General features: G+C 38.1%; 1 protein-coding gene across 2 annotated transcripts; it reads right to left on the bottom strand.

The window, feature by feature from the left end:
• Nucleotides 1–532: 532 nt before the first annotated feature.
• On the bottom strand, nt 533–10,755 carry LOC121431321 (ethylmalonyl-CoA decarboxylase-like). Of its 2 annotated transcripts, none has more exons than XM_041628837.1 (3): nt 10,690–10,755; nt 3,959–4,265; nt 533–1,395 (listed from the first exon to the last, which is right to left on the bottom strand). In XM_041628837.1, exons 2-3 carry the CDS (start codon nt 4,257–4,259, stop codon nt 701–703), a joined length of 996 nt encoding a protein of 331 aa, XP_041484771.1. In that variant the 5' UTR covers nt 4,260–4,265; nt 10,690–10,755; the 3' UTR covers nt 533–700. The 2 variants fall into 2 exon arrangements, with proteins under 2 accessions (XP_041484771.1, XP_041484770.1); XM_041628836.1 differs by lacking the exon at nt 10,690–10,755 and adding an exon at nt 10,316–10,381.
• Between the last annotated feature and the right edge of the window lie 547 nt (nt 10,756–11,302).

Genomic DNA, 11,302 nt, shown 5'->3' with positions numbered 1-11,302 from the left:
ATTTCCTGTGTAATTCTAATTATTTTATCACAGAATTGTGATATCGGAAGGGGGAAAATGTGCATTAGAAATTGCACATGGTGGTAGTCATAATGGACCCCTATACTACATTCAACTGTTTCCCGGCCATTGCGTTGATTTTTTTCATACCTGTTACCATGTATGGAAATACGTGGTACAGAAAAAATAACGCAATTTCGGAATTTGAAACTGCGCTACTCGCTATTTTTTAAGGTTTATTAATGATTTTGAGTGTGGATTTTGAATGATTTATGGGAAAAACAAGGTACGGTACAGAAAAAAGACGCAACAACCACTTGCCCGATCGGGCAATTGACTTTGAGAGGTGCTTGCCCGCACGTCATTTTCACTTGCCCCGGGCAAGCGGGCAAGCGGGTTTGTCGCGCCCTGCTTTTGCCCATTCCAGGAATTGTCATTTTACCACATCAAGCGATAAGTGGAACATACTGACCATTTATTAAGGATTCAACAGCAAAATAATTGAATATTTTACAAAATACATAATGTTTAATGGTCATTCAATCCCTCAAATACTTACACTGTAAGTATTGAAAAATGATATTAAGATGATGGTGCAGCACAGAATATAAAGTTAGAAAGCAACTAACTCAAAGAAATAACATCACAAATAAAACTCATTTCTGGGTGTCCTCATGCAATGTCATAGTGCCGACAGGTGTTACTTTCCCCGTTGTAATTTATCTAGAACCTTCTTAAATCCTTCCTCATGCTCGGAACTCCACCAGCGACTGGTGAAGATTTCACGCTCCACTTTTAATGCTTTGTCCAGAGGAAGATGGGTGGCTGCAAGTACAAGTTCCTTGATACCACTGAGGATGTCTACAGACGGCTGTGTGTACTGACTAAGCCACTCTGCAGCATCTTGTACACTGTCACCACTTCTTGGCAAGACTTCAGTAGCGAGCCCAAACTCAAGTGCTTCAGAGGCTGTAACCTTCTGGCATCCTGCAAGAAGCTGTAGCGCCCTCTGTGGACCAACAATGCCAACTAGCCGTGCACCGCCGCCCCATCCAGGGGAAAGTCCCAACTTGGCCTGCTTGAACTGGAGTTCCGTGGATTCCGTCCAAAGGCGGAAGTCGCATGCAGTCAAGAGCTCGGCCCCACCCCCTATTGCTTGCCCGTGGACGTGAGCGACGCTGATCATAGGAAGACGCTGCAGCCTGCTGAGGGTGTTCTGCATGAAGAGACACATCATTCCCCCTGCTTCCGGTTTATCCAAGCCACTCAAAACAGACACATCGCCACCGCTGCAAAAATGGTCACACTCCTCACTGCCATGAAGAACAACACCCTTTCCATTCTCCCACACCTCTAGGTCATCAACGACGTCTGAGAAATCAACCATCATTTTTCCTGAAAAAAAAAATGCAAGTCATACACACATTGTAAGTCATGGAGATGATATGCATCACTGGCTGTATTAGCAGAATGATGACATACTTTCACATCATAATTTGCCTTGAACTATCTTTTCAAAATGCTCATCTTAATCAGTCAAATAAGTGGCCAGGACGCTACAATGAATTTATAATACATCATACAAAGTTAAGGTGGTTCTATCCTGAGCGTTATGAAGATGAAATTATCAGCTGTTAAGATAAACAACACAAAATCCAATTCTTGCAGGAACAAAAAGCCAAGAAGCATTTCTATACTTTCTATTCACATCAGTTTCATCCATCAGACTTTAAATCTTTTTGTCTACTAAAATGCTTCAGGTCTTTCTCTTCACAAACAACTACATTTGCTGATGTGGTTTACAGTACACCATGTGGAGTGTTATAGAAACAGTGGATAGGCGAGAAAGTGGAGATTGAGAGTAGAGTATTCTTTCTTGGAAGTAGTCCTGAAAAGGACTGTAAACCAGAAGAAATGTTGAGTGAGAACAGCTTGCGTAATAGAGCTGATGAGGAGATGCTGGCTTGAGTCGGCGAGTAGAGATGATGAGTAGTAGAGAGACTTGACAAGAAAGAGTCTCTCTACTACTCATCATCTCTACTTGACAACTCAAGCCAGCATCTCCTCATGAGCTCTACTACTCAAGCGGTTCTCACTCAACATTTTTTCTGGTTTACAGTCCTTTTCAGGGCTATTTTCAAGAAAGAATACATAGTACTCTACTCTCAATCTCCACTTTCTCGCCTATCCACTTCTCCTCTTCTTCTATCCACTGTTTCTATAACACTCCACATGGTGTAACGTAAACCACATCAGCATTTGTACATGCCACCATGCAAACCATCAAACAACATCTGAAACAACTACATGTTCAAATATTTCTTAAATAGGCATGTCTATCACAGTGACACGACATATGCTCAGGACTGTGACATTTGCTCCTGTCTAATATCTCAGAGGACATTCATGTAAAGGTTATAGAGTTAGGATTGTATAATATGATTCAGAATGGGGTAAAGATTCAAATTAAGGGTAATCAGTTTTGGAGGTTAGGTTTTGTTCGGCTTTAAAGGTCAAGTCCACCTCAGAAAAATGTTGATTTTAATCAATAGAAAAAATCAGACAAGCACAATGCTGAAAATTTCATCAAAATCGGATGTAAAATAAGAAAGTTATGACATTTCAAAGTTTCACTTATTTTTAACAAAATAGTTACCGGTATATGAACGAGCCAGTTACATCCAAATGAGAGAGTCGATGATGTCACTCACTATTTCTTTTGTTTTTATTGTTTGAATTATACAATATTTCAATTTTACGAATTTGACGATTATGACCTCCTTGCCTGAGGCACAAAATGATAATGGAATTCCATGTGTTCAGGGAGGAATGAAACTTCATTTCACATGACAATGATGACAAAATAAAAAAAAATTCATATTTCATATAATAAAATACAAAAGAAATAATGAGTGAGTGATGTCATCAGTTCCTCATTTGCATACCAACCGAGATGTGGTATACCGGTAACTGTTTTGTGAATTGAAGCGAAACTTTAAAATGCCCTAACTTTCTTATTTTACAAACGATTTTGATTAAATTTTCAGTGTTATGCTTGTTGAATTTTTCTCTTTTTATTAAAATCAAGTTTTTGTTGGGGTGGACTTGTCATTTAACATGCAGATTTTCCATTAGAGCAATTGTCGCCAGAGCAAATGTCATGGAACCGTCCATCACACACATGTACATTCAATGCTTTTCTTCTACTTTTCTGTTCATTACACTGAATTTAAATGTTGAGTTGTCAGGTGTCTTGCGCATTCCGTGGGGTGGATATGTGCGCATTAGAAATCTAATTATTATTATTTTGTTTTTATTATTATGATTATTACTATCATTATTATTATAATTATCATTATCATTATAAGTTAGTAGCAGTATTTTGTTACTACCCCTCGTTAGACCAGCAGCACCATGATTAATGATTGATGCTGCTGAGTAGGGCCATCCTCCTAATTTTTCATTTATTAATTCACATGCATCATTTTATACGTATTGTTATTTGTTTTTAACGGAAATATATTCAATCAAAACTTCCAAGGAGCATTTAAGAGCTAAATTTAATTTTAAGCTTCTGTAGATTTATATTCTTATTTCATTTTTTGACTATACATGTGCATGCACAGTGTATGGCCCATATTCTGAAGTTGGGTTTAAATTAAACTCAGGTTTTAAGTTGCGGTTTAAGTATGGATAGCCAATTGTTACATAAATCACTATAAACAGTAGAGATATCATATTTCAGCTCATTTGGCTCTCAAATTATTCATTATTGTCTAGGAAGTATAAATAGATGATTGTCTTCACCAACTTTGAATCAGGAAAGAGCACAGTAAGAAACAAACAACTTATTAATTTTTTTTACACTTTTGGCTTCCCATAATTTAAGCACAGAGATAGACCATGGTCTAAGTTAAACCTGACTTCAGAATATGGCCCTATGTGTCTTATACGGTACCTGACAAGGCATTTCCTTTGCTAGGATTATTCAGAACGATCCTTGCTACTCCTGTCTCGTCGTCCTTGACCAGGTCAACACTCCCATCTCCAAGCTGAGCAAGTTGAACTCTGACCCGCTGCTCATTAAACACCGAATGCTTGGTCGAGGTGTCGGTGAGGGCGATGGACTGGTCCATACGATAACTAGGAGTGGTCTCGGTGAGGTTGACGCCTGAGTGGGTGGCTTCGGTCTTATACGGAATGCCGCGATTGCAGTAGTGTCTCACGAGAGGAAACGATAGCCTCACTAAGGAACGCATGATGATCTGAATAAGTAGAAATGTAGGGGGAAAATGGATAAAGGACAAAAACTGGCAATTCATGTAATACAGCTTCTTCATTCAATCTGCGTTAAATTACCCGAGATGCGTTTAAACGTAACTCAAGAAATCAAACATCAAGTCCCTATGCATGCGTTTCAATGGTTGAAAATCCAGTTGACTTTGAATTTTTGAGATGCGTTGGGGGCCAACGGGCCCCAGGACTCCATGTTGCCCAAAAATTTCATCCAACCAATCACATCATTGATGACTGTGAGGTTTATGTACTGAAAAAAAGGCTTGGTAACAGATGAACATGAATAGTTTCCAGAAAAGATCGCATTCCAACTTGTTTATACACTACAGCCTCTCAGCATAAATGCCAGTACTCTTCCTTCCTCTCCTCATAACTTTGTTTCTTCCTTTCTTGAAGTTACCCCACTGGAACATGACAAGAACTTGTCTGAATTAAAGACCATCTGTTTGTATAGCAAAATCTCTTGTTCACCTTGGTGGTCTTTGTGTTAAGCAGGCCTGAGGATAACTACCTACATGCATCCTGCACCAAAATGTGCTGGAACAAATCTATATTTGGGTAGATGTTCAATAAAGATGTTTAATACTGGATATAGATTTTAAGCTGTATTGATACATTTTGTTAAACATTGTGTTAAACACAACTCTTTCTGCAACAGACCCCATGTTTTTTTAAAGCTGTATCTGTACATTTTCCTAAATCTTCAATATTAGTATGGGTACATCATATGTTAACTGAATCTCCACACAATATTTTATTTTTGACAAGCTTTCTCAGTTTATCTGAAAATGAATAACGGTCAAACATAAACAAACTATAGAGAAAATTAATGGTGAAGGTTTAATGAAAATCCAACAAAGAATAAGAATGTCACAAAATTTGTAAAGTTTTTGAGCTTGTGAGTTCACAATGCGAGCAGCTGCCTTCATGATGTTGTGCAATTTTTAAACGTCTAATTTTCATTGTTTTATGAAGTCCTAGAAATATTTGTCTCATAATTACAAGCATGAGTGAAACCAGTATTTTCTAAAGGGTGGGTGGGGGTTTTCTTAATCAGAACAAGGCAAAAGCGATTTTGTGTCTCGCCCACTTATGAAAATAACCAGAAATATCGTGATTTGTCGCAACAGAATTGTATTGAAACTTCATTGTGAAGTGACTGAGATGGAATAACACTTGTCATAAGAGGCTTGCACGTAAACTTTAATATTGACCTGAAAATTACCTTTGACCTTACCATGTGAACTCTAACTGCAACATAACATGCAGGTCGCCTAAGTACATCTACCATCCAAGTTTTGTTGAAAAGTGACTGACGGTTGCGGAGTCAGGTGTCATAAGAGAGTCTTGCATGTAAACTTTGACGTTGACCTGAAAATGACCTTTGATCTTACCATGTGACCTCCGACTGCAGCCTAACATGCAGGTCTCCCAGGTCCATCTACCATCCAAGTTTGGTTGAAAAGTGACTTTGCGGAGTTAGGTGTCATGAGAGAGTCTTGCATACTTTAACTTTGATCTGAAAATGACCTTTGACCTTACCATGTGACCTCCAACTGCAGCATTACATGCAGGTCCCCCAAGTCCATCTACCATCATAGTTTGGTTGAAAAGTGACTGACGGTTGCGGAGTTAGGTGTCATAAGAGAGTCTTGCATGTAAACTTTAACGTTGACCTGAAAATAGCCTTTGACCCTACCATGTGACCTCCAACTGCAGCATAGCATGCTCGTCCATCTACCATCCAAGTTTGGTTGAAAAGCGACTTATGCTTACGGTTGTGGAGATGTGTCATTAGGTTTGTGACGGACGGACGACGTTTGGATCCCTAAGTCTTGCCTTCACCTCTAGTGGGCGAGACAAAAATCTTTACATGATTACCCCCCTGGTTCTATTGAAGTCTGATAACATTGCATGCTAATAAAAGACCATCTAAAAAAGGGCATTTCATACAGCCCACTTTTATCATTATAACATTAATCAGGGCTCGACACTAGCGGCGGTCCGACGGTCCCAGACCGGTAAAAATCGCTGTCGGGCCAGTAGATTTTCAGAAATTGGAAGATTTACTGGTCCGACATGACCAGTAAAAAATATCATTGTCGGGCCAGTAATTTTTCCAAAAAAAGCAAGATTTAAGGGTCCGACATTACCAGTAATAAAAACCATTGTTGGGCCAATAACTTTTCCAGAAATGGTCAAATTCACAGCAAACCATTTCCCCCCGTGAAATTCTGGCATTCACACACAGAATACACACAGAATGAATCACACGTGTTACTAGAGTACTATACAGCATGCATACAGTGTACATGTAGTCTGCCACACAAACCACATGGTAAATTCTCCATTGGCCGCACGAACGAAGCCTGGCTAAACTCTGGCAGAAATCTCTCACATAACTGTCAAAATCCAAGGTTCATACTCATGAAAGGCTCTTATAATGTCCATATTTCCTAAAAATTGGAGCAACTCTGTCATTTGTAAGCAGTAAAAGGAGAAATTTTCACTTCTGTTTTGGTTCAAACAGATCGGGTTTCGGGTGATATCGTCTGAATACATAATAGCCCCACATATGCATTTATGTGTGTGTTGATACACTAATGGTATCTGACTTTCTTTCGTAGCTATTCTAAATGAGAAAAGAAACTGATAAATTATTTATAATAGTTTTAGCTTTCTTCCTATCTTTCTTTCCTTCTTATAAATCTTTCTGTTTCTTCCCTCGATTTTTTTTGTTACTGTCTTTCTTTTTTAATTTCCCTTGTTTTCTTTAATTCATTTTTTCTTTCTATCCTTTTATAAAATATTTTCTCTATATTTCCTTTTTCTCTCTCTTTCTTTCTGATATTTTCTTTCTTTAGTTTTTGAGTCCATCCATCCTATGTTCATCTCTTCTCTTCTTCCTTTCTTTCCTTCCTTCTTTTTACCCCTTTCTTCATTCTTTGTTACTTTCTTTGTTTCTTCCATCCATCATTTATTTACCCTTTCTTTTTTATTTCTTTTCTCAGCCCTTTCTTTCTTACATTCGTTCCTTTCTTCTATCTGTCTTGTTCTTTCCTTTTCCCCTTTATTAATTATATCATTTTACCTTTCCTTTCTTTTTTTTTGACTGCTTGCTTCCTTTCTCTCCTTTATTTTTTCATTCCTTCCTTTCTTTGTCTCTCGGTCTTTCTTTTTTTTCTTCCTTTCATCTATTCTTTTACCTTTTCTTTTTTTTATAATTGCTTGCTTCTTCCCTTCCTTTATTTATTTCATTCCTTCTATCTATCATTTTACCTTTCCTTCATTTCTTCCTTAATTCCTTCCTTCTTTCACTCCTTCCTTTCTTTCTTTTGTCCGTCTTTCCATCTCTCCTTTTACCCTTTCTTTTTTATTGCTTCTTCTTTCTTTCCTTTACTACTTTCTGGATTTGTTCTTTCTTTCTGTATTGCTTGCTTCATTTCCTTCCTTAATTTCTTTTTTTCTTTTCTTTCTTTCTTTCTTTCTTATATTTGTTCCTTCTTTATTCCTTCCTTTCCTTCTTTAGTTCTTACTTTTTTTTCTTCCTTCACATCTATCCTTTCTTTACCTTTTTTTCTTCCTTTCTTTTATTCTTTCTTTCTTTTCCTTCCTTCCTTCCTTCCTTCCTTCCTTTCTTTTATTTTTTTTCTTTTCCCTCCTTCCTTCCTTTCTTTCTTTCTTTCTTTCTTTGTTTCTGTCTTTCTTCGTTTCTGTCTTGCTTTCTTTTTGTCCTTCATTTTTTTTTTTTTTGGGGGGGGGTAACGAAAGGCTAGAAAAATAAACTTGCGCCTTTTCTTAATGTTTTCTTTATTTTTTGGGACCAGTAGATTTTAGGTTCGGACCAGTAAAAATTTGAAAAACTGGGTATCTACTGGTCCGACATGAATAGGTTGGACCAGTAGAAAAAATGGGTTAGTGTGGAGCCCTGCATTAATTCTTAATTTCACCCTTCTTTTAATTTGTTTTTTGCTGTCATTACACAAAGTTTACATCAGGGACAGGGGTGAAGATTTCTTTTAACAGGCGTTTATGAAATTATGTGACTGAACTTCTTCTAAGACTAACGTTATTAAAGTTATTCATAAAAAAACAAACTTTTTCCCTATAAACTATGCAAGAGACTCTTGATGTTTTGCAGGCCCAGGCTAGCCAGGAGGCTCCTAGATAGCTGGCAGCCATCTGTTTCGAGGAGTTTTAAACATTTTATTTTTTTTATAAATTTCTCCTCGTACACAGACGGCTCGCTATCGTGCAGCCACCATTAGGTGGTTAACAATGCAAAATCCCCCCAACGGGGCTCATCGATTTTTATCTCTAATTCATAAAAATATATAAAACGAAAAGTATCAAAATAAAGATTATTTTGTTTTTGCCTGAATGCACCAAAAGAAAATATGGGGGAAAATAAACTTAAAAGGGGAAAAAACAGTGTTACTTCAGCTGTCGCGCAACTTCACTTCCCTGTTTTATCCGAACTTAATGCCATTGAGTGAGTCCCTGTACAGATCGAGCTAGAACTTTGTTCTCTGTATAGCCTATAGCCCAGGACTAGGGCCTAGTGTATTTGGTGACTGGAGCCAATGGAGTTAAGCAGAACAATCAACATAAAAATAAAACCGAAATTTTTGGTCTGGGAGCCTAGAAAGCTGCCAGCCATCTGTTTCGAGGAGTTTTTTAACATTTTTTTTTAAATTTCTCCTCGTACACAGATGGTTCGCTATCATGCAGCCACCATTAGGGGACTTGCAACGCAAAATCCCCCCGTCGGGGCTCTTCAATTTTTGTCTTTAATGAATAAAAATTTTGAAAGTTAACGCGACCAAAATGCAAATTTATTAATATTCCCTCTTGGCATTAATTGCCAAAAAATGGAGAAAAATCAAGTTAAAAGCACAAAAGAGTGACTTACCTCGGCTGTCGCGCAAATTCACTTCCCCGTTTTATCCAATCTTAAATACATAAACATATGGCCATTGAGTCCCCTGTACTGTAGTATGATGTGGTGTCCAAACTTCGCGCACTTTTCAAAAATATTCATCAGGCCTAATTTTTTTAAAACAAAATATTCATAATTTATAAAAAACCAATTCAATAAATAGTTACCACATTGACGGCAAGATCGTAAACTATAAAATCATGGACGAAAATGTAAAGTAGGTCAAGGGGTTTCGCTGGTATCGCGATCTCAAAATTCTATTCCGATCGGCGAATGAGGGCTGTGCTGGAAAACCTAACTTCGCGCACCAAAGCTTTTGTGGAGATTTAAACAAAAACTCAAGCTCAAAAAGTGAAATATTCATATCAGATTGATGGCAAAATGCTATAGAATCGGTTAGTACCACATTTAACTCACATTTTTGATGATTTCTGTTTGCAAAAAGGTGATATCGTGATGCTTGTTGATTTCTTCAAAACGGGCGCTAGCGGTGACAAATTTGCCGATCTTTTGCCAATATTTTCATGAATACTGAACTCATCCTAAAGAAACTTTCACCAAATCCAATGGGTAATTTTAGGTCGCTTTTCACGTTGATGTCAGATTTTAAGGATATTGGCTAGTTTTTTGAGATAATGACCATCTGCGAAGTATGGACATGCGCAAAGTTTGGACTCACTGCCATACAGATCGCGCTAGTATACCCAGTTGTTGTGTGTCCGGACAGGTTGTGTGTACGGACGATCAATTTTAGAAAGTCATTTGGAAAAATTTACAAGTGAAGTTTTATAAATTTTTAGTACAAAATGTTAGGAAATATTATAGAGAACAAAATAGAAGAGGATTACAGCTAGTGAATTCATATTTTTAGTGTAATCCAAAGACAAAAAAGAAGGCTTCAAAATTATAAAGTGTCCAGACACCCGACCCCCCATCCTACTAGTAGGCCTACTAGAACTTTGGTCTCTGTATTTGGTGAGTGAAGCCAACACTACAGAGTTCAGCTGAACAACCAACGGCAACATACATGTAACAGAGACCGAAGCTCAGAGTAAAAGAGAGTAAATATCATAGTATTACTAAATCAATGATTTTTACTCTCTCGGAGCCTCTTGTCTATTGCATGCAGGCTAGGCATCATAATTAATAATCATTGCAATTGAATCATGATCACGTATCCAGTGCTAGTGCGGTTCCCTCCAGTGCGTGTGTCTCTCTGCGTATCGATGACCTACTTCCCCGCTGAACTTCGGCCTACTATTCTAGTTCTCCTCCGAACCGCAACCGATCTCGGCACAGCGCTGAAGCAAGCTGCGCCTGAAAAAGTAAAAACGTCTTGTTTTCGTAACTATAAATCACACAAAGCGTTAATTTTCATGTCATATCTACAGAAAAAACAAAACTGATATATCTTTCTTTTCCACAAATTAATGTTACATATCTGGAAATCTTACCTTCAAATTATTTATTCAGGATTCTGTCTGCTGTCCACTCGGAAATGCACTGCCAGCGAATTCGTTGTTTTTTCTTGGATGAAAAGTCATCGATAGCTAGCTGGCGCTATACTATTTTCAGCAAGGCCCTATAGGGCCTTGATTTTCAGCAGGCCTATCAGGCCAGGGAAGACCAAGGTGTGTGGGTGTATTTGAGTTTTGTCAGACGTGTATCAATCAGATATGATTATTTACGTCTGGACCGACCTTTAACGTCACCATCCGAAAGACGTGACCAGGGCTCGAACCTCGAACCTCTGCATCAATTTGTAACTTCCCCACAGCTTGGATTACAGGCGCACGCCACATCATTTATTTTTCTTTAAAATGATACCATACTTGTTATGATCATGCCATCACGAAAAGAGCAGGATTCAAGGTGTTGGATGAGGACTGAATTAAAATGCTGCAAAACAAGCAGAAATATAGTCATGAAGGGTATGGTTTATGTAGTGATGGTTCTGTGTCACAGTGGCGTAACTACGGGGGGGGGGGCATGGGGGGCACGTGCCCATGCAATCGGCTGGCCAAAAAAAAAAAACGAGGAAAAGGAGAAAAAGAGGGAAAAAGGAAG

The sequence above is a fragment of the Lytechinus variegatus genome, chromosome 17, assembly GCF_018143015.1.
Source record: "Lytechinus variegatus isolate NC3 chromosome 17, Lvar_3.0, whole genome shotgun sequence".
NCBI lineage: Eukaryota > Metazoa > Echinodermata > Echinoidea > Temnopleuroida > Toxopneustidae > Lytechinus > Lytechinus variegatus.
This window is presented reverse-complemented; position numbering and strand designations above follow the sequence as displayed.

What these genes read in the sequence shown, in the direction of transcription:
- LOC121431321 (XM_041628837.1), bottom strand. Translation starts at nt 4,259, where the DNA reads ATGCGTTCCTTAGTGAGGCTATCGTTTCCTCTCGTGAGACACTACTGC. An exon ending in CAAAGGAAATGCCTTGTCAG is followed by an intron (nt 1,396 to 3,958) that starts GTACCGTATAAG and finishes TTTTTTTTTCAG; the next exon opens with GAAAAATGATGGTTGATTTC.